The sequence below is a fragment of the Diceros bicornis genome, chromosome 19, assembly GCF_020826845.1.
Source record: "Diceros bicornis minor isolate mBicDic1 chromosome 19, mDicBic1.mat.cur, whole genome shotgun sequence".
NCBI lineage: Eukaryota > Metazoa > Chordata > Mammalia > Perissodactyla > Rhinocerotidae > Diceros > Diceros bicornis.
The window spans coordinates 36384066-36406896 of record NC_080758.1 but is presented as its reverse complement, the minus strand read 5'-3'; the positions used below and the strand labels follow the sequence as shown (position 1 = coordinate 36406896).

Here is a 22831-nt window from a genome sequence, read left to right as displayed (position 1 = left end):
CCTTTGCCGAAAACAATTTCCTAAAATAAATACAATCTTGAAGCTCTAATTCTGCCAACTCCACTCTTCAGATATATGGTGTGAAATAATTTCAAAAGATGTAATTGTGAGACACTTCACTGAAATTTTATTTTTAACCTTTGGTATAAAGTGACATAAATTTTAAAGTAAAAATGGGCTTAACAAGCTTAGGGTAGATATAAATTAGTGAAACTGTGACAGAGCATTTTTTTTACATAGTTTTTCATGTGCCTTTGGTTTAGGGTCAATCAGAAAATTGCATTTATGTCCAATAAAAAATGTTTCTTAGTTCTACAGTTATCTAGTTAAACAGAAAAGAAATGAAACTTTAAAAAAGTAAATGAAACTTAGCTACAACCCCCAAAAGCTTATAAAATTCATGTAAAAAGCTCTTTATAAAAATGATTTCCCATTCATAGTATTAAAAATATTTTATGAGGGCTAAAAAAAATTATATCTGCTTTAACATCAATTCAAAGACTGCAGAAATCCTTTGGAATTAGGGTCAGATGTATGTTTATTAAAGCAATTCCTTTATTTAATATCATCACTCTGTGTTTTAAATCCCTGAATACTCTGACAGATTTTCAAAAGCCATGCTATGGTAACTTGAGTTTTAATTCAATATTTAACAATCTATTGAGGGAATACTTTTTTCCTCTAATTTTGCTCAGTGTGGATATTTTTCTAGAACTAATGGGGAAAAAAAAGACCATGATTTCTCCAATATGGGTCACTAATTTTTGTGGTAAATTTCACTGGGGGATATTTACATCAAAAGAAAGGATTGGCCATGGTGAATCTCACCAACTTGTTTTATGGATTTAGGGTCTGATTTTTATCCTATTAAAGAGTGGGACTTGAAGTTCCTTTAGCTCATGCATGTGGCTTCTGAAAACTTCTAATTCGGATTCAGTCCTTAAAGAAAAAAGTATATGAAGGAAGTGAAGACTTTGCTTGCAACTAAATTTTTAATGACTCAACTACTTCTTTTCACAAAATAGGCAATGTTCAAGACTTTTGTTTGGGACAATTTTGTAATAGAGATGTACATACCTTAACAGATAAAGTGTTAGCCACTATCCCATCGACGATGCCTTCAGTGAATGGATCAAAATGCTTATCAGGTCTCCTCATGAACTCTGGCTTTAACCTGTAGCCACTCTTCCCGTTGTATTCATACATCCCCATATTTATTTGCATAGCCAGGTCTGAATATCAAAAACACAAACCTTATTGTGACTGTATTAATATTTGGAGCAACAAGTAAGATTGTATAATAGTCTACTTTTGTTCCCATTTTAAAAAGAAATATTTATTCATCGTAGAAACTTAGGGAACAGAGATAAGAAAAAATATTGAGGCGTAATCTCCAAATCCAGAGATAAACCACTGTTAACAGATTGGTATATATTCTGTTTTTCCACTTCAAATATAGGTCTATAGACATGCAGTATGTCCATTTCATTAAATATTTGTCTGCTTTAATTTTAACTGCTGTATAAAACTCTTTTGAATAGATATATTTGAATAAATGTTACACCAGGCCCCTCTTTGGGCTCATTTATGTCTCTTCTAATTTTTCACCATTACATATAACGTTTTGATGAACATTATTGTGGTGAAATCTTTGAAGCCATCATTAATGATATTCTTAGGAGTGAAATTTCTGGGTCAAGAGATGTGCACATTGGAAAAGTTTTTTAATAAGTCTCACTAAAATGCACATAGGAAAGTTTAAACGACTTTATACTCCTCTGATCCGTGTTTCTCAGGGTGGACTTCCCCACACCTGACCAGCAGTAGATGCTAATAATTCTTCTTTTTAAATTTATAGGAAAGAAAAGATTTCCTTTTCAAAATTTGCATTTCTTTGATTACTTACCACCAATATCTAATTATACATTGACTAATTTCTACTGGACTAAGATTATGGCTAAAGTTTTCCTAAGACTTAGTGTATGAAATGAATGTCCACACTAATTGCTATTGCTAAAGTTAAAAAACCCTAACATTTAAAAGTCATAAGGAATCTGGGAAGCTGTCATTTGTTCCAGATTATCTGAGCTATGACTCATCTCTGTTTAGGTGGATAATAAAGATGTAATGATAGAATTATTTCAAAGTTCCAGGTACAAATGGTTTTTAGAGCAGGGAAAATAAGTAAAATTTTACCTCTCATTTTATTAAGCTATTATAACTTTGATACCAAAATTGGACAAAGTACCAAAAAACCAAAACGATACTTACTATATTTGAAAAAATTAACTCCAAAAACCTAAAAAATTACATTAACAAATCATTTGTCCTAAAAAATAATACACAACAAGCAAGTAGAATTTATACCAGGAATAAAAGGATAATTACATATTAGGAGATCTAGTAATATAGTCATATATATATGTAATATATACATGTAATATATGTGATATAATGTGATATAGTAATATATATCACATTTACTCACAAAAGAAGAAATGAACATATGATCATCCAACAGATGTCAAAGAGACATTTAATAACATTCAACATAAATTCCTAAGAAAATGTTAGTCAGTTAGGACAAGTGTATACTCCTTTAATGTGTGAAAGAATATCTGTCTCAAAGTCGCAGCCAACATCTACTCAACGTATCACAATGATGACATTGCCATTAGTGTCAGAATGAAGAGAAAGGTGACCACCGTTAATACTATTATTTAATATTATTCTAGACTGGTCAGTGCAAAGCACTACGACAGGGAAAAAATTAGATGTGATTAAATTATTGTGATCGTATATCTGAAAAACCCAATAGAATCCACTGGCAAAACAGGGTATTATAAGAGCTTAGGAAGATGATCATTTATAAAATATATTTACTTGTAAAATAAATATACAAATATCAATATCTGGAAACAACCTGTTAAAAATATAATGTTACAAAAAATAATTTCATCTAAAGAAACTAGACCTCTAATGAAGGCAAGTGATTTTGCTGAGGGACTTAATATAAGAAGTTTTTAAGGGAAGAGAAAAATGTACTTTCTGTGATAAGAAAACTAAAGATTAAAAGGTGTCAGTTTTCTTCAGATGAATTTACAAATCTAATGTGATTTTAATCAAAATCTTATTTTTTTCCATGGGGGAGAGGGAAACATAATAACAAATAAACTAAATTCATTTGGAAAAGGAATCCCACTGGTAATGGCAAGAAAAGAACTGAAAATTAATAGCAATGAAGGAGAATTTCCACTTCCAGATATTAAACCATATTATAAAACATTATAATAAAAACAGTGAGCTGTTGGCTCCAGGAAGGCAGATAAATTTATTAATGAAAAATAATATGTCAAAAAAATTGACTCAAATTAACAACAACAACAAAGGCTACATCTATTAAGCTTTAATTCTAGTTCAGTGTAAAAAAGGATTGATCTCTTATTGAAACTATCTACCAAAATTAAACTTGGATGGATGAAAGGGTTAAATTACAAATAAAAAGGGAACCTCGAGAGAAATAGAAAGTAAGTACGGATCTGATACTGAGGTGGGGAGCCTGTAATCACAAAAGTAAACCAAGAGTCCAAAAAGTAAAACATTAATCAACCTGACCTCATAAAATAAAATTTTCTGTTTCACAAAATAAGACAACATGCCCTTGATGTAAAATGTGATGTTATAAATGAATAGGAAAATTGACAACAGTCCTGATTAGGCCATTCATAAAAGCAGAAATTCAAAAAGCAAAACACACATTTAACAAGTTCAACCTCAATAACAAAGAAATGAAATTAGAACAACAGTGAGATAACATATTTTGTCTTAAATTTTATTATTATTATTTAATGATAATACTTAACCAAGAACTCACAAGAGAGGGGACGCCTCATATCATGCATTGCTGATGGAGGAGAAATCTATTGCAACATGTTTGATGGACAATTTGGCTTTATGAACAAAGGTTCTTAATACTTTCACATCTTTTAACAGAGTAATTCTGTTTTAGGAACTTTTCCAAAAAGAACATTAGGAGATAGACTTCACAATTTATATTCAAGACAGTTTTCAGAGCCTTATTTATAGTAGAAAAAATTCCCTAATGTCCAGTGACAGGAAATGGTTTTAGTGAATTATAAAATATGCTTAATATATAGCTATTAAAATTCATGTTTCTGTATAGCATTTAAGTGTGTGTGTATATATATATATACATATATATATACATATATAGTTTTAAATAAGGAACTAAGTGAAAAAAGCGTGTATATGTATAGCCAAAAAAACTTACAGATTACAAAGCCAAAAGTTAACAGTGTTGAATCTCTGAGCGGTAGCATTCCTGGCAGTTTTATTTTTTCTTTACGCTTTTTTGAATTTTCCAAATTTTCTACAATAAATACATATTACTTTAAAAAGTGTAAAAACTTTGTTTTAAAATAATGTAAACCCAGTAGAAATAAAGACTTGTTTATAAACTATTGACAACAATTTCTCAATTTTCAAAATTCACTTTTTTTTGGCAGTGACATTTCCTTCATTGAAATTTGTTTTTATTTGTTTTTTTCAATGAGGTCTGGCAATTTTTTTCGCCTTGGGAATGGTTTCTGGACACTTGGAAATGTGGCTTTTTAGCAGAATGGAAACAAGCATTAACTGTGCTACTTACCCACTGTTTGGAAATTAAGTGCAACCATTTGGCAACCTGCATTCCAGAAGAGCTGAGGCATATAGTTGGACGAATCCACGCGTGTTCCTTTTGGATATATCCTGCTAAGCTGCATTTTGTTATATCTGGACCATCACGTTAAGTAGTGAATACAATTATAAAAATAATTAGCCAATGATATCAACTAGAGGCCACCTTCCATCTTTCTCCATTGGGGAAATGAGCTAAATATTGATGATCTCATGGGGCTAGTGGGTGAAATATATAAAAAGCTTCTGAACAAACAGAATAAATGTGCTTTTATCATATAAATGTAGCATCTCCTTTGCAGAGCCTGCTGGATGAAAAGTAATGAGGTAGCAAAAACGATAGAGACAAAGTCAATGTGATTTTGTGGAGATTAGTAAGGACAGGCTTAATGATTAAGGACACCTGAGGACAAGCGTGTCAAATCACGTGAGAGGATGATATTGTGTTTGGCAGAAGCAGATAATATGAACTGTGAGGCTATTTTTGAAATGCTCTCTGCTCATTTTCTTAACCTTCTCTGGGAATGCTATTTGCCAAGACTGTGGTACTCTTTATGATTGATAATGAGGTAAATATAGCACAGAGGGTTTTGACCTTGTTTTGTATTATGGTGCCCGTCGTCATCAGTCTTCTATCCTGAGAACCTTTTAGTTATTGAACAATGTTATGTCTTCAAAACATGGTTGACTATTCCTATGACCAAGTTCGGTAGAGGCTGGCCAAGGTTCTCAGCTCAGGCAAGGGAGTCAGGCCAAATAGAGTTTGAACCTTAATTCTGGAACTTGCTAGCTGTATGGCCTAGGGCAAGTTATTTCCCTTTTCTGTGCCTCAATTTCCTCATGTATAAAAGAGGTTGAACAATTTCTACATTATCGCGCTATTTTGAGTATTAAACAACATAAGCCACATGTCAAAAAGTCTATCATATAGTCAGTACTTAGTGAAACCTAATAAATATAATGATTTTATAGGGTGGCTTTGTTTATGAAGTTTACATTTGTTCCCTCTCCTATTGTTGATGAGTTTTAAAGGTGAATTTTTTATTCCAGGACTTGCTTCATGAAATCGGGCTGTTTGGGACATTAGTATTAATTTTATGAAAAAAATCTAAAGAACTGTTTCATTTTATTTTGATTCATAGATAAAAATGAAAAGTTTTTGTTGTCAGGAGTATCAACAAAGCCACTATTAGTAATATATATTTATATTCTCATCATCATCATCCCAACTATTTTTTGATTGGACATCAATTCCATGTAAGGATGGGAGATGCCAAGAAGGTTTGTATATATATGTGTATACACTTTACATATATTATATCTTACATCCGTGTTAAGTAGACACACACACTTTACATATGTTGGCCCTAACCCAAACAGCAAGTCATAAAGCTGGCATCATTATTTCTGTGTTACAGGTGATGAAAGTCAGAAGGAGTAAGCAAATTGCCAAATGGTAAAGAGAGTTGATGGTGTGAAGGTAACCTTGAAATCTGGGTTTCTTTTACTCCAAGACCAGTTCTCTTCTCCATATGCCAGGCTACCCCACTCAGCACTGCATATAAAACCTGAAACTATTTACCACTCCCAAGTGACAGACTGAAGCCATTTCATGCATCTTTCTCCTTATTAAAAACAAAAATTAAACAAATAGCACACGACTTCAGTTGTGTTAATTCAGCAGTCATTCGTCAAATCAAGGATACTCCACAAACTCCACTGGAGACTTTGTAAGTTGCTCAAGTCCTTTGGTTTCCACGAAGGAAGACATTTCAAAACTTCTATTTCTTTCTGAGTTAATGACAGCAAAAAAAGGTGAGAAATAAAATTCAATATTATAAATTATAACATTCATGAAGTAGGCAAATGTTCAGTGAAGTTGAGGGCAACGAAGCCTCAAATAACTTTTATATTCAATTTTTTTTTCAGTGAACTATTTACTTGTAACAAAAGTTTAGTCTTAGTTGTCTCTTCTAATATTTACCACCTTGGTCAGATATGCTTCTTGTTGTGAAAGTTAGAAACATGGTGGCATTAGGATGGGGAAATGAACTTTAGACGTGAATAGTGTGGCAATGCAAGTTGTTTTGTTAAAAGAGCAGGGGCCCTGCAGGAATCTTTTGTTCTAAATCCATTCAGATCGGTTTCTTGGGGCCATTGCTGGGGATTAATAAAGAGACCATGTGTACCTTAGTGCTAGATGCAGACTATCTCTTTTATACCCACACTGTCACCACCTCAGTCTGTATATATCCTTCTGGTTCAAACAAGTAATGTGACATTAGAATTACGGTATTTCAAGGCAGAAGGATCCTTGGACATTTTCCAGTCGGATGGCCTCATTTTCAGATTAGATAACAGGAGGGAGAGGTGACTGTGCTTGAGGTCTCACTATTCTTGAACACAAGAGAAACATTTTGAAAATGAAATCCAAGCTTCCAATTAGAGTGAGAGAAACAAAACAGAGTTATCTTAGTTTAGAAAGACTCAGAGTCAGACAGCTTCTCTGTTCTCTTCCCAACTAAAAATCAAACTGTTACGTACATACTAAGATGAGTGTCATCCAGAGTGTGTAGATAGCTCTCGGTTTTTAAAACTGAGTTACCTTTGAGGCATTTTTCCCTCTTTGATGCCCACTTTCCATAATTAAAGGCTCATTCTTCTTCCTAATCATTCCCAGACGCCTTTCTCCATCTCCTCACCTTCCCCAATTTAATCAACTGTAAGGTAAATTCCTGCTTCGGTTATTTTAGTACATCGAAAATCTATTTTCATATGACTATTTTAAGCATGACTGTTAATTAAAGTTACATCAATTTAATACGTGCTTTGTAAAATATGTGCAGTATTCTCTTTAAAAAAGTGATAAAATGATATAAAACATGAGGAGAAAAGTCCTTGTTTGTAAATCTTTGGCTGATGCTGTTGTTGCCAGGTTCTGAAGGACTTAAAATGCACCAGCTCCTTCTCAGCTTGGTTACTTGTTTAGGAAGTTTTGACTCATGAATTAGGAAAACTCATTTTACAGCCAATGAAAGTTAGAGTAATATAAAAATAGCTACTTTAGGACATTTCAAATTGAACAACTGGTGGTAAGAAGCATCAGTAATTAAACGTCAAGGAAAATGTTGAAATCTTTATATATAAACTGTTTTGGAAGTTACACTCTTTGTTGTAGAAAACTGGATACCATAGGCCTCTAAGTTAAGACTCTTTGGGAAAAATTATACAATTATACATAAATGGGTTATGTAGAAGCTTAGATTTCGATATATCTATAAAGCTATCCTTTATAAGAGGCTGCTGTGTTTAAGCAAAAATTCAGTTTTTAAGAGCACACGCTTATAAACAGCTAAAGAGTCCCAAGGATTTTCTTAACCTGACAGCATCTTACATTTCATGCAAATATAAAGGACAATTTCATAAAAGGGCTCTTTCCTGTAGGTGGAGGAAAGATGATATTTTTCTTTGCATCCAGTATGGATGTGTAGTTGGATGAAGGAAAAACACAAAATGATGTGAGGTAAATGATAGATTCCCCTAAATATATTAAAACAGGCTGGGCGAATGGGTGAACTGGTTGATTTGGTTCTATTTCTGGTTATCAGGGCTGACCAGGTCTCTGGCGGCTTCCTTCTGGGTGATGGGTAGTTTATTTCAACACTGTCAGTCATGTAATGGATGGAGCCCACTGTGTTGTTGCAAACCAAAAATAAATGTAAAACTCTCAGTTAGTTGTACTCTGGTCTAATGTCTTTCAGATAACCATGTACGCCTGCAGCCCTATTAAGTACTTTGGGGAAACATCATTGAATACTTTCTTATATGATTATTATTATATATATATTACATATGTAGATATAAAATACATATCTTTATATATATTATATATGTGTCATACATATTTATATCTATACATATACATATATATGTGTATATATATATAAAGCTGATAGCCAACTCACGCATATATTCAAGACTTCACAGAATAGTTCTATTAAGGGTAACATTCTTTGGTCTAATTACTCTGTGTTTAAAATACACTCACTATATGCTACATTAGGGGTTTTTCTCCAGGGAAAACTTACTTTTCGAAATTTCAAATGACTCAAACTTGACTGGCTGAATATAGTTCACCAGGTTAGACATCTCTTCTGTGGCCATGGCCTCGCTCCCAGCAGTCCCCTGGAAGCAGGAACAAAAATAATGTTCCCAGAGTTAGCATTAGCACCATATGATCAAGGGTTATTTTCCCAGGACATCATCAAGGGAGCCCTGAGAGCAGAAAATCATCCCTCCTCTTCTGAAAATGATTATTGCCAATAGAAAATTCATACAGGGGAAAGAAAAAGCAACACCTCACTTTACACAAGTGAGGAGTGGGAGGAGGGAGGTTAGGGAGGCTCCTAGCTGCTCTGGGACCAGCAGCATCAGCCTCCTCTGGGTGATCCTTAGAAATCCAGCAAATCAGAATCTGCATTTTATTAAGGTGATTTAAATGCACATGAAAGTTTGAGAAGCACTGAGCTACATCACATCTGCCACAGCAGGGAGTCCAGAGATGGTTTTAAGGTCAATAAATCAAAAATTCGCTTACGATAAGAAAATTAGTATGTAGAGCATCACCTAATGAATTGAAAATGGTTAAGAAAAAAAAAGAAAAGCTTGCCTTGTGGAAGTGGGCTGGGGTGGGCAACAACTATTGCTTTTCTTTATAAACGTTCCTCCCTCCCTCCCTCCTTGAGATTAGGCAAGCATCACAATACAGTGTAGAGATCAGTAACCAGGTCAATAGAGACAGGTTGCCTAATTGTAAATCCCAAGCCCACCACTTGGAAACTGTGCAATGTTGGGCAAGTTACTTAACTGCTCTGTGCCTCAGTTTACTCGCCTGTAACATTAGGATAAAATCAGTCCCCATAATATACAGAGTTTTTGCGGTTATTAAATGAGTTAATTTATGTGAAAGAGCTCAGAACAGTACCTGGCACATAGTAAAACCTCATGTTACTTTATATTAGCTATTACATGTTGTTAGTGCCATCGAGTCGACTCTGACTCCTAGCCACACTGTGTACAGCAGAGTGGAACCCTGCCCAGTCTTTTTGCACCATCCTCTCAACTTCTAGTGCCATATCAGACAATGCTCCGCTGCTATTAATGGGGTTTTCATGGCCAGTTTTTTTTTGGAAGAAGGTGACCAGGTCCTTCTTCCTAGTCTGTCTAGTCTGGAAGCTCTGCTCAAACCTGTCCACCATGGGTGACCCTGCTGGTATTTGAAATACCGGGGGCACAGCTTTCAGCATCACAGCACCATCTAACCGCCACAGTGTGACAACCGACAGACGGGTGGTGTGGCTCCCTGACCAGGAAATGAACCCGGGGCTGTGGCAGTGAGAGTCTTATCCACTAGACCACCAGAGCTGGCTAGCTATTACATATCACTTTGATAAAGTTTTTAATAAAGAAGAAAACCAATACTGCAGTATTGGCATGGACATACCCCTGTAGAATGATCTAATATTTTCTCTCATTTTTATAAGACAGAATACATGGAGTCAAGGTTTCTTTTGAAAGCTCCTGTAGCAATATTTAGGTTAAATGTTAACTGGGAAATATTTATTTGCAACTGGACCATCCAATTAGTAAAACCGTTTTAAATTATCAAGAATCACTGATAAAAAATTACACACAATTGAAACAATTCACAGGAAGAACTACTTCACCAGGCATCTTAGTTTTCCTTCTGAACATTAAAATTTAGGGGGGGAACATAATTAATCAAAAATTCAAACTACAGTAAAGGAAATAATTATAAGAGGAAGAACATCATGTAAGAACAACTTATTATTTATTTATCCTTACTAAGTTGTCAAGATACAAGTACTGAGACAGACACTTTCCAATATATTTGAAAGTAGATTCAGTATAAACTTTTAGACCAACACTCCTGCTAAAACAAAGTTTTAAAATTCCAAATGACCTATCCCTGATTTGCTTCTAGATTCTGTGCAATTCGTATTTCTGAGCTGATGAAGTTATTTGGGATGCTTGAGCTTATATCAATAGGTATCTCTAGTCTATAATTCCAAAATTATAACAACGGAATTAACACCATATTTTGGAACATTTCTCCAAACTTCATGTCTTCTCTGACTTTAGACCATTTAACTATCAATTTAATTGCCTCAAAAACTGAAGTGGGCATTTGGATGTCACAGATTTTGAATTCACTCTCTAGATACCCTATTTGATGGAAGGCAATGTCAGCAACACTTTTCATTATAGAGAACTTTCTTCAGTGCCATGCTTACTCCTTTAGAGACCCAAGTTTGCATCTTCATTTTCAAAGTGGGTAGAGAACAAGTTTTAGAGTGAATTGTGACTCTTTTCACCACTAGATGGCAGAAGATGACCATGGACTATATCCAGAGGGAGCAGCTTGGACTGGCAAGTCAGTGGAATGCCTCTGTGAGCAGAAGCCAGAGACACCTACCTCATCCATTGAAGATTTTTTACAGTCATCATCATCATCATCGTCATCACTCTCTGTGTCAGCTTCCCCTGTCAAATTTTAATAACAGATCATGAAGTAAACAAACATTTATGGGTTTGAAGAACATGTAATGCGCACTACCAAAAAGTTCCTTGGAAATTGGCCTTTCAAAGTTTTAAAACTATTCTTTTGGATATTTCAATTTTATTAATTATAGAGAATTATACTGACATCTTGAATATGGAATTTTGTCTAAATTTGATTTGTGAATACCATTTGAAATTTCCAAATTCTGTAAAAGACGGTTGTCTTAACATATTTATCAATATGTTTTTAAAAACATATGGCACCATATAGAGTTATCTTTCTATGGTACATATATCCTATCTTGATGTATACATTCTCTTTCGGGGTCTCTATGACCCTAAAACAGATAAGTTGTCACTTCTCCATCTTTCCCCCTTTTTCTCAGCCCTGATCTTCCATGCGATGCTTGGCCAGCGCTCAGTGACCTGGCGGCTACTCTCCCAGGGCCATAGAGGACCTCACAGAAGTCAAGGTAGAGGAGCTGGGGCAGGAACGGTGGCTATGGTAGTACACTTGACTGCACACAATCTGCAAGGTACCAACCGTATCCTATAATTCGCCTGCAGGCTTGTTTGATGGATGCATTGTCGCCACACAACGCACATATCTTAGAAAATGGTGAAGCTCTGTTGAAGAAGGCAGGATAAAATGCATGACCCTTAAAATCGTTATGCATGGAAATCTGCCTAGGTCAGCTTCATATTTAGCCAATATACAGTCATTTCAAGGCCTTGTTTTTCTCTCCGAAGATTTGGTGGATGATTCCACTAGCCTAAATATTCACACTAGTATGAGGCATTACATTCCTCTGCAGCTCGTGGCTTCAGTCAGATGCGGCAATATCAGTTATGGAAAAAGATTTTCAAGTAAAAAGTAAAGAAGGCATAGTTCTACATTGACAACTGTCCTTCAGGGTTCACACAGTGCAATAGCATTGCAATCCCAGTAGATGGCGATATTGGCTCAGCAATGAGGCAATTTGCATTGGCAAGTACCTCCCTCTCCCCGCCTTGTGCAAGTTAGCTGCCTTGTGCTCAATCTATATAAATGACACGGTGCCCACAGCACTGTCTTCCAGGAAGCTTATAAATGTTTTCATTTGGTTGACGAAGTTCAATCAATAACTGAATGATAGCAGTGAGCAAAGTATTCATAAAATATCTTTAGAGGGAAAAGATCTCTGGGACCAACAAGGCTTATTATGTATGCCTTGTTTATTAAAGAAAGCCACGTACAACCAATTTAGGATGCTGGTATTGTGTTAGTTCATAAGGTGAATCAATTATATTGTGGATAGAAAATGTATCTTATTATATAGAGACACATTCTTTTAGGAGGTTGGCACTTAAAATTTTTTTACAATCAAATTTGTTGCCCCCAGTTCTTGTAACTATTTTTGCTTTTTAATTAGAGAGGGGATTCCTTTTATCAAGTAATTTAAAAAGCTGTTTGGCAGAACCTTCTACACAATGCTTCATGGGACACAACAATATACCAGTCATTTCAAATACTCAATCAGGTCATTCTTTGGTTTATGTGGGAAAGAAAGAATTTGTCTTCCTTTCTTCTGTGAGCAGGGACCTGATTTCTTCCTTATAAGTCTTTGGAGGGACCTTGGAGGAAGGTTGTGGAACCACTAAAAAAAAGAATCTTACTTCCCCTTGTTCTTTAAGACAAGTGCACTGGCAAAAGGCTGAATCCTGGAAGAGGCACTTGGCCCACAGAGGCCACGATAAGTCAATTAGCTTTGAAATAAGAACCATTTCATATTTTTCCAGCTACTTGAGTTCCTAATACCGAGAACATCCACAAACCAAACGGTAAATTAGCAGTGTTCTTTATACAGGGGCCTACCTACATATTAAAACGTTCAAAAATTTCCATTGAAATAAATAAGGATTGCACAACAGATGATGGGGCTAGCTTAGGAAATCTACTGAATTGCTAACAGATTGCTGCTCTTGCTCTGTATTAAGCAATAATGTTCACTGCCTTTAAAAATCATTTTTTGTGTTACGCATCAAGTTAATAAGAGGGAGAGAACTGGTACTGAGAAAGGCAGATGGTTAAAAAAACAAGCTCCCACATGCAAAGGAAGACACTATTTCCTTGCTAGCATTCCAGGGGTAGAATTGTGCTAGGAAATAGGTGTCCTGCTAATGATATTCATTCCAAAACTTCAAAAAGAATCAGAATTGTGTAATAATGTGTGAAATAGACATTCAAAAACTACCAAAAAACCCCAAACTCTTTCAAAGAATTATATAATGTCTGTTGATAAGGATTTTAATCTAAACAATAAAATGAATTGTCCATTAAGATGGAAAAATAGAAGAAAAGTTAAATCAGAGTCTTGGTCAACTTTTTTTTTTTCCTGATTGCCCCAGAGTCTATATTTTAATCATTTTTAAATCTTGTAATTGACATGATAGGTATACAAAGAAGTACACATACCATATGTGTACAGTGCAATGAATTTTCACCAACTACACAGACCCTAGTAACCAGTACCAAGATCAAGAAACAAAATATAACCAACCAGTGTCCAGAAGCCCCCTTTGGGTTCCCTGCCAGTTACTGCTTCACCAAGGGTAACCATTTCCAGACTTCTAAAGGCATAGGTTAGTTCTGCCTGTTTTTTGTACTTTACATAAAGGGAATCACACAGGAGATATTTTTTTTGTATTTGACTTCTTTTGCTCAACATTATGTTTCTGAGACTCATCCATACTGTTGTGTGCAGTTGTAGATCATTATTGTTGCATATTATTCTGTGATGTGAATATACCACAATTTGTTTATCTGCTGATGGATATTTGGTTGGTTTCTAGTTTTTGGCTATTCTGAATAGTGCTGCTTAAAGCAATTCTTGTACATGTCTCTTGGTGAACATCTACATGCATTTCTGTTGAGTATATAGGAATGGAATTCCCTGGGGCATAGAGGGTACATATGTTCACCTTTTGTAGATACTACCAAACAGTTTTCCAAAGCAATTGTTCCCACGTTAGTTAAACTTTTCATTGAAGGACTTCCTAGATTCAAGCTTCAAGTCTCCTCCACTTGTTCACCCTCCAATCAGGAGATCTTCATAATGTACTTTTCAGATTGCCAAGATTCTGACTAAAGTTGGAAAGGAAATTTACTAAATAATTCAAAGGAAATGGGTGACGACTTTGAATTCTTTTTTCATCAACCACAAAAATCTATTTCAACCGAAACCTAAAAGAAAAATGAATGATATTAAACATCATCTAGTAGCTTTGATAGATAACTCAAGTAACTTCAGCGTTTCACACTTTAAAAGAGCTCCATAAAATACGGAAAAGTTGGATTGCCCAGACTTCTTCAGCATATTATCAATGAGAATGCATTCGGTGAACATATGGTGCACAGGTCTGTTTTTTGTACTTTGGTCGTTGCCCTTGGGAAGCTTAAAATCATGTGGTCACTCCAAAGATTATTTGGGTTACGTGGTAGCCAGAATGATGGCCTCTCCAAAATATCCATGTCCTGTGAGTATGTTACCTTGTACCATAAGAGGGACTTTGCAGATGAGATTAAATTAAGGACATTGAGATGCAAGATTACCCTGGATTATCTGGTTGGGGCCAATGTAACAATATGAATTCTCAAAAGCAGAGGACCTTTCTCAGCTGTGGTCAGAGGGAAACATGATGACAGAACAATTGAGATGGGACATTGCTGGCTTTGAAGCTGGAGGAAGGAGGCCACGAGCCAATAAGAGTGGGTAGTCTCTAGAAGCTTGTAAAAGCAAGAAATAGGATTCCCTAGAGCCTCCAGGAAGGAAAGCAGCATTGCTGACACCTGGAGTTTGGCCCAGTGAGACCCACACGGGCCTTTGGACCTGTAGAACTGGGGATGATACATTTGTGTAGTTTTAAGCCACCAAGTTTGTAGCAGAAACGGAAGACCAATACAGGTTAAAACTCTGCCCAAATAGGAATGTTAAAAGTCCTTCTAAACTAATTTCAGAGCAGCAGTTCTTAAACCCACACTTAAGAGAATGAGAGCCTGCCATCCCCTCACCAGCTCCTGGAGATGAGGGCTCGAACACACTGGAGGAGTCGCTATATGTGTTGGAGGCTTGTTCCGAGAGCTTCTTTTTGCCACTTCCTTCTGATGACTTGTGTGATTTCTTCTTATTTTTCACCAAAATTTTATACATTAAATCCATAGGGCTTGGAAGAGGAACTCCAGATTCCAGCTAATGAAAAAGAAAAGCACATTCATTAAAAATATTGCTCCTTCCTTTCAGAGTCCCTCCCCAAACCCCCGGGACAGCATTGGATACCAAGAGCTTCTAGATTATTTTTGACTACCTTCAACACATCTCATTAAACTGTTCCAAGTGTGTCTTGCATGAAGGCTGGTTCATAGCTCTTTCTTTTTTTACATGAAAGGTATATTTTAATTACTGTACTCTTATTTTTCCACAACTAAATTTGCATGAATAAGACCATAGAAATGTTCTGAGAGATTTGCAGTGCTAACCCAAAGTTTCATGAGTTTTCCAAGGGACCATATATATCCAACCATCTTGATTTAGGATGGATAAGAAGGCCCTGGCTTGGATTTTCAAAGGAGGGACGTCCATTGGAGTGTGGCACCTGCCAGGAAGAGCTGGTAAAGATGGGCAGGAGCTTCAAGGCAAGCTGGTAGGATCAACTTTTCAGATGCAGTTTAAAAACAGCAAAATCTCCCTCCTGGCATTAGGTAGCTAAGCTGCGGTCTCACTGGCATCAGCAGAAGTGGACTGGGTGGCTTCAGATTTCCTTGCAGCCCTGAGATTCAAGCTACCATTATTTGCAAGGCTTATTTCTAGTGTTTCACGCTTGCACATCTAATGGGAAAATCAATTTCCCGTGAGAGGGTTATTAGATATTGTATCAGAGAGCATGTGTGCAAGTCCCAAGATGGGTTATTTTTAGAAAGTCTTGTGAACTCCCATAAGCTGGTTCTCTATGCTTTGCTTCCAATGAGTCTGGGGACTGGTATGAAATCTTGGAAGGATGTGTGGAGACTGGGAGAAAGGGTCCAGGAGGGAAGAGGCTACTTTAGGATATTTCTGGTAAGCGGGGATGTTCTGCCGAGTTCTGCTGCACCAGAAGGGCACGTGCCAGGAAGTGAGAAGCAGCCAGCAGGGACAGGCTGGAATGTCATTGTGCCACCTGCAACGTCCCATTTTGCCGACCCATTTCTGTCAACGGGGTGTGATGAGGTTCCCTGGGAGGGGATCAGAGCCCCATCCCCTGGGACAGTCCCCGTGGGCTGACTGCGACTGTGGGAATCCTGCCGTCCTGACGGGGTCCTGTCTGGCAGGGACGGGGGGAGAAGACTGCGGGCAGAGGAAGAGAACAGATGCATGTCTCCCACCCTCAGCGGGGCACGCTGCCGGATCCTCCCGGTCCAAGGCTCATTATCAACTGCATTAATCTCACCGAGAAATATAAACATGGAAAGGATCTAAGGAAATCTCCCCTAACTCCAATCATAAATAATAAGTGCCTACTTCGGGGGTAAACATCCAAACTGCTTACTGGGTATTTTTCCAGTGGTTCCATGAGAAGGGCGTCCCCAAAGCTCAGTCTGCAATACTCCGCCATCTTGGCTTGCTGCTTCGGGCTGAGGGGAAATGAAAAAGAAAGGAAGGACGCCAGAAAGCTTAATCCAGGAGGCTGGACAGGATCACTTTGTGTTATTAATTATAGAAAGAGGTAATTCCCTCCTCCTACCCTTCAGGGTCAGTTTTTATCATTCTAAATCCCTTGTTTACTATCCTGACTTATGAATTTGAATACCACACACAGCTGGACGGTGGAGGCTATTCCTAAGGCTGACCTGCATAGACATGGATGGAGGGGACAGCAGGTCATTTGCCTGTCACTGGATTCTTGAATGTCCCAGAGTTAGAGACTCAGTTCTTTTTGTTTAATTTCTTGATTCTAAGTCAAATGCAAGACACTTGGGGGTGGAACTCGTTCATGACTCCATGTGAATTCTTGGATGAAATTTGTCTAACTGACAGAGAGCTGTGCTGCAAAGGAGTGTTTATAAGGAGGTGAGGGAGGAGAGGAGAGGGAGGAAGGGAGGGAGGTGAAAGGGAGGAAAGGAGGGAGGGAGGAGAGAGAGAGAGAATGAGAAAGGGCAGACAGGCAGCAGTGTGTCCACTTGGGAGAGGGTCCTGGAGGAAAGATAAAAGAAGCAGGCACCTTAACGAAAGGTGTCTGCAAGTCTTATGTGCATAAGAGAGAAGCAAAGGTGGTGTCAGCCTGACTACGTGCCAGTGGGAACCTGGTCTGATGGAAAAAGGCTGAAGCTGCAGGGTTCGCTGAGCCGAGCTCCAGGCTCTCAGCTGCTCTGGATCTATAAAATGAGGAGGATAACAACTGTTCTTGGAAAGGGACAGAGAAGGCTGAGAAGATGAAATGAAGTAATGGGTGCAAACACCTCTGATGTTAAAAGAGCAGGGCAGATGTAAGATGATCCTAGCGTTACAAGGCGGCATCCGCCAGCCAGACTAGAGGACTGGTGCCTGCTAACATATAAACATGGTGGATACGAGGGAGCATCCATACTCTTTCAATGCTCCTGCTTCCCTTGACCTTTTAAAAAGCAATGAAAATTTTTTCTCATTCTGTAGAATGTTAAAATATCATTTAAAAGGTCTCCAATTCCATCGGGTTTTGTGGACTGTGACTTTGATCTACAGGCTGTCGAACTTGATTTCCAAAAGTTGTCTCTACACGCTGCAATGTTAATACACTTTAGCAGAACTGGGACTGTAGTAAGAATAAGTGAGTGATAAAAGCCTTCTTTACTACAATCCAAATCGATTATGAAATGAGATCCTTATTTTCTTTCCCTCTTCCATGACTGTTAAGCCTGAATCAGGGACTGGTTTTTCCTGGGAAGAGAGGTGGTTTGGGGGTTCAAATCCTATTGCAATAGCCCACAGGGAAGAGCACTCTCTATAGCCCAGAAAAAAAGGCATATATTGTGGGGGCCAAGTAAGTTCTCTGGGATTTAAATATGAGGCCAAGGCCACTGCTTTCTTGGAACTGCCATGAGAGGCCAAGGAGTGACTCACAGAACTTGCAAAGCCCTACACAACAACCTCCCACTTTCTCATCATGTCTCTCTGACCTGTGTGAGATTTTACTGTGTGGCCTACGCACCCCTCAGAAGATATGGCGGCATTCCTTGGCACTATCAGGGAGAGAGGAAAACCTGCCAAGCAAGGAACTGATCCCGAAGAGCATTCAGGGTTTAAGGACAACTTGTTAGGAGTTGGGAAGCAAGCAGAGAAGTGGCTGACTTGGCAGAGCAGCCCTGGGCATCCTCAGTTCAGACACCCTTGCTCAAAGGATAACTGGTGCAGGGGCTCAACCAAGCCAGCAGCTCTGTGGCTGTAGTTGAGACACGTCCATTTGTGCTGGAGCGCACAGTCTAGGTTGCACAAAAGAAATTGTCCAAACCCTCCGTTTCACTTTCACAGAGTGATGCTATTATACGTCACAGAACTTTGCTACTCTATGGACCAGCAGCACCAACAGCACCCGGAGCTGGTTAGAAACGCAGATTCCCGGCCTCCAATGGAGATTCTGAGTCAGAACCTCCGGGGAAGCTGGGCCCAGGGTCTGTGTCCTCACAGGCCTCCCAGCTGATTCCGATGCACGCTCAAGTCTGAAAACTGCTGTGATCGGTTAAAACAAGTCAACAGGGGCTGAAGCAGATGACATTTTTCTTGAGTACTGGAACTTGGGAGCCCCACTGTCCTGTGGTCAGAGACCTAGAGTGAAAGGAAGGGTTTTATCCTAATGACCTGCTTTCAGGATTTTCAGGGAACCCTATTCTCACCAGCAGAGGGATTTCGGGGAGATGTTCCAGGTGTCCTAAAGCAGGTGACAGGCAGAGTCCTCTGCCCTCTGTCAGGCAGTCTCTAAATCAGGCCCTGAGAAGGATTTTGCTGGAGCAAATAATTCCATAATCCCTTACTCAACTCCACTAAAGAATCACCTGAGCTAATGCTGCAGGTGACAGGGCCTGGGCCCCAGTCTCCATTCATTGAGTTGGGAGTGGAGCCCTGCATTTGTAACAAGCTTGCAGGTAATTCTGATGCAGGTGGTTAGTGGACGACGGCCTTTAGAGTGGCGCTCTAACACTCCATTCCGATCACCTGGGTTCTTATGAAAATGACGATTCCCAGGCAGAGTCTAGGATGGGGCCCAAGACTCCATGTTTCTAACAAGCCCCCCAGTGATGCCAACGCTGCTGGCCAATGGATCAACCACACTTTGAAGAGCAAGGACCTATGTCTGCCCTAGACTTATTAGAACCTGTCTCAGAATCAACCGAGATGGAGAGAACAAGAGACGGATGTCCAAGCAAAAGTGAAATGTGCGATTTGGTAATCAGGCTATTTACGTTCTCCACAAACACACATGCCCACCTGACAGGGAACTGAAGTAGAGCAGAGATCAAACTGAACAGAAAAAGTCAGAGGGAAACAAAGCAACTTTAATTGTGGGTCGGAACTGCAGAAATAAAAGGCTTTAAAATTGCAATTAGAGAGAGAAAAAAATCCTGAAGCATTTAGAGCATCAACATCGGCTACCATGGGGATGAAGTGAGAGGAAAATATTCACAAATATATTTTGAGCTGCAGGCTATAACAGATACATCTGGACAGATTAAAATACCCCTATAGTGTAGGCACTTGGCAAAGTAGTTGGTTTTCTGACCAAGGAACATGTCCCATTTCTTGCCGCAAAGCCTCCAGGTTGCCCTAACCCAACTTCCTTCTCTATAGATAAGGGCTCTACGACCCATGGAAATCAAGGACTTTGTCCAAATTCTCATTTCGTCTGTGTCTGAACCAAGGCTAGGGGTTACTTCACTTGATTTCAGTGTAGAATTCTTTTTATGAAATCGCTAGTTCACAAATCAGGTGGAACATCAGAGTTAAGTAGGGCTTTTTATTTTTTAAAAATCTCGGTCTTATTTCTAGAAATTTGAATTCAGGTGTGGGGGTGGGCTCAGGAATCTGCATTTTATGGGATTCTGATGTAGCAGGTGGAGAAAGATAAGTTGCTAGCAGCTAATGGCAGATTTTTCTTTGTTGTCTGTGGATAGATGATATCAAATATTTGGAGAGAAAAACAGAAAATTCAGTGAATTTCTTTTGTCTAGTGTGAGTTTGTTTTGGAGGCACGGTTCAAATGAGCTGGGACCAGAGTTCTGAGTCTGGCATTTTGTATATGCAGCACATAGGAGAATAAAATGGTTCACTAGAGACGGCAAATAGATTTCACATATTTTTGGTGGGTGTGTTCCTGGGTCACCGTGTTGAGGATTCTGAGGTTATGTTTTGGTTTAGTAGAAAGAGTGCAGTAACTGACGAATGATGTCTGCCACCCGGTTCAGCAATGAGGTAAGGTAGCCCACATGTGAAGCATTGGGTTTACTAGCAAAGGGTGTGATAATCCTCCTAGGAAAGAATTGTGGCTGAGAGATTTTGATATGTGGAGCTCAAGGACAATGGAAATGTGAAGCAAACTACTTCCTCCCACAATATAATTCAGTATCTTAGGGTTTCGCTGCCATTAAATTATCTCAATGATTTGGGATAAAAATCATGGCATCCTGGGAAGGTTGCTTTCCTGTTTTCTTTTGTTACCTATGAATTATTAATGAACTTTTAATAGCTAAATCTCTCACTTTTAAACCAGAAGGCAGTATTATGGCACAATCTTCTTTGCTTTTGTGTACAAAGTAGGAATTAGTATTCTGCCCAGTTTTGGCTCTCTGAATGACTGGTATTGAAGACTGCAAAAAATATCCTGTGGTTAAGAGTACAAGCCACGGGCCGGCCCCGTGGCTTAGCGGTTAAGTGCGTGCGCTCCGCTACTGGCGGCCTGGGTTCGGATCCCGGGCGCGCACCAATGCACCGCTTCTCCGGCCATGCTGAGGCCACATCCCACATACAGCAACTAGAAGGATGTGCAGCTATGACATACAACTATCTACTGGGGCTTTGGGGAAAAAAAGGAGGAGGATTGGCAACAGATGTTAGCTCAGAGCCGGTCTTCCTCAGCAAAAAAAAAAGAGGAGGATTAGCATGGATATTAGCTCAGGGCTGATCTTCCTCACAAAAAAAAAAAAAGAGTACAAGCCACATAAATGTGAACATTCACAGGCCGTTGTCTTGTGGATGCTTGGGTGGTCTTAATTGGAAGTTTTGAAGTCTCATGTTGCTTCTGCTTAGGTGTAGGGGATGGTGTTGGTTAAATGCAGGAGTTTTAAGCCAGACTAGCTGGATTTGAATTGCAGCTCTGTCGTTTTAGCTGCATGGCCTTGGACATGTTACTCACCCTCTTTGGGACTCAGTTTCATCATCTGTAAAATAGGGATAATCACAATAAGATTTATTCTTAGGAGCACCTGAGTTTGTGGTGAGGGTTACATGACTGGAATGCTGCTTGACACATAATATACATTCAGTAAATATTTGCTGTTATTACGTCTGTGGTGGTGGTGGCTGCAGACACCTCTCTGGCTACCTCATGGGAGACTTCAGTGGATCAGGTGTGACAACAGAGAATGGAACCGTAGCTTTTCATTCCATCTAATTTATATAGAAACATTTCTTGAAGAAAACAAATGTGCTAGATTTGGAGTTATTTCTCCAAAAAAGAAATAACATATCAACAAGTCTGAGAACTAGAGTGCCTGAAGAAAAGTGCTAAGACACTGTTGAAGCCCAATTACAAATGGATGGGCAGAGATGGTCATGTGCAAATCAGAGCTGTCGCAGCAAATGGGGTATTAAATACAGTGACTAAAGAGGTGCTCCCTCAGTTAGAAGAGAAATAGCAATGAAACAAAATTAATTCTTTTCTCTTCAATTGACCCTCAGAAGTGTTAGAAAAACTGTGCCAAGTGATTACATCATTCATTGGATGATTGGGTCCTAATGAAGCAGAATCACGAGCTGGTAAATGTAATATGGCTTTCCTGAGGGCAAACTAGAAACACAGATAATTATAAAATTGGTTACTTCAACATAAGTTCTCTCCATGTCTATATTAACAAGTGATCACATTTAACTACTTCGAAATTCCTCAAGCTGAAATTTGGTCATGACCAACCTGCTTCTTTGAGATTTAGTGAATTCTTTAAGAATTAGTGAGTTGAAGCATGTGTTGCAAATTAGTTGGACAAAGGGAATCAGTGACCTGGGAAAGACTTTCGATAGGAAGAAGGGAAAAAAAGGAACTTGTGAGCCAAATTAGGACAGGTGCTCTTGGCTTTCAGTTGAGAAATCTGGCTTCGGTCATTGAAATGGAGGAGAGAGCTTCACACATGCTTTTTTGAGCAATGATGGTCACTACTACATAGTCTTCAGACATTAATTCCACGGACTAGAATTTTAGTTTCTTGAATTTTGATTCAACATACAGAAGAATCTTTCATTTTGAAGCTCTTTAAATTGAGTAACTATATGATAAACTAATAGCCACATTTTAG

General features: G+C 38.4%; 1 protein-coding gene across 2 annotated transcripts in view; it reads right to left on the bottom strand.

Moving 5' to 3' along the window:
• The window catches only part of PLCB1 (phospholipase C beta 1), a 681789-nt gene that overhangs the window by 126863 nt on the left and 532095 nt on the right, over window positions 1–22831 (bottom strand). For both annotated transcript variants that reach the window (XM_058563193.1, XM_058563194.1), the window contains exons 13-19: window positions 16843–16927; window positions 15332–15509; window positions 11195–11262; window positions 8787–8883; window positions 6405–6489; window positions 4670–4794; window positions 1078–1232 (exon numbers count right to left, since the gene is read on the bottom strand). In XM_058563193.1, the coding sequence (XP_058419176.1) occupies window positions 1078–1232; window positions 4670–4794; window positions 6405–6489; window positions 8787–8883; window positions 11195–11262; window positions 15332–15509; window positions 16843–16927 (793 nt within the window). The remainder of the gene's footprint in view (window positions 1–1077; window positions 1233–4669; window positions 4795–6404; window positions 6490–8786; window positions 8884–11194; window positions 11263–15331; window positions 15510–16842; window positions 16928–22831) is intronic.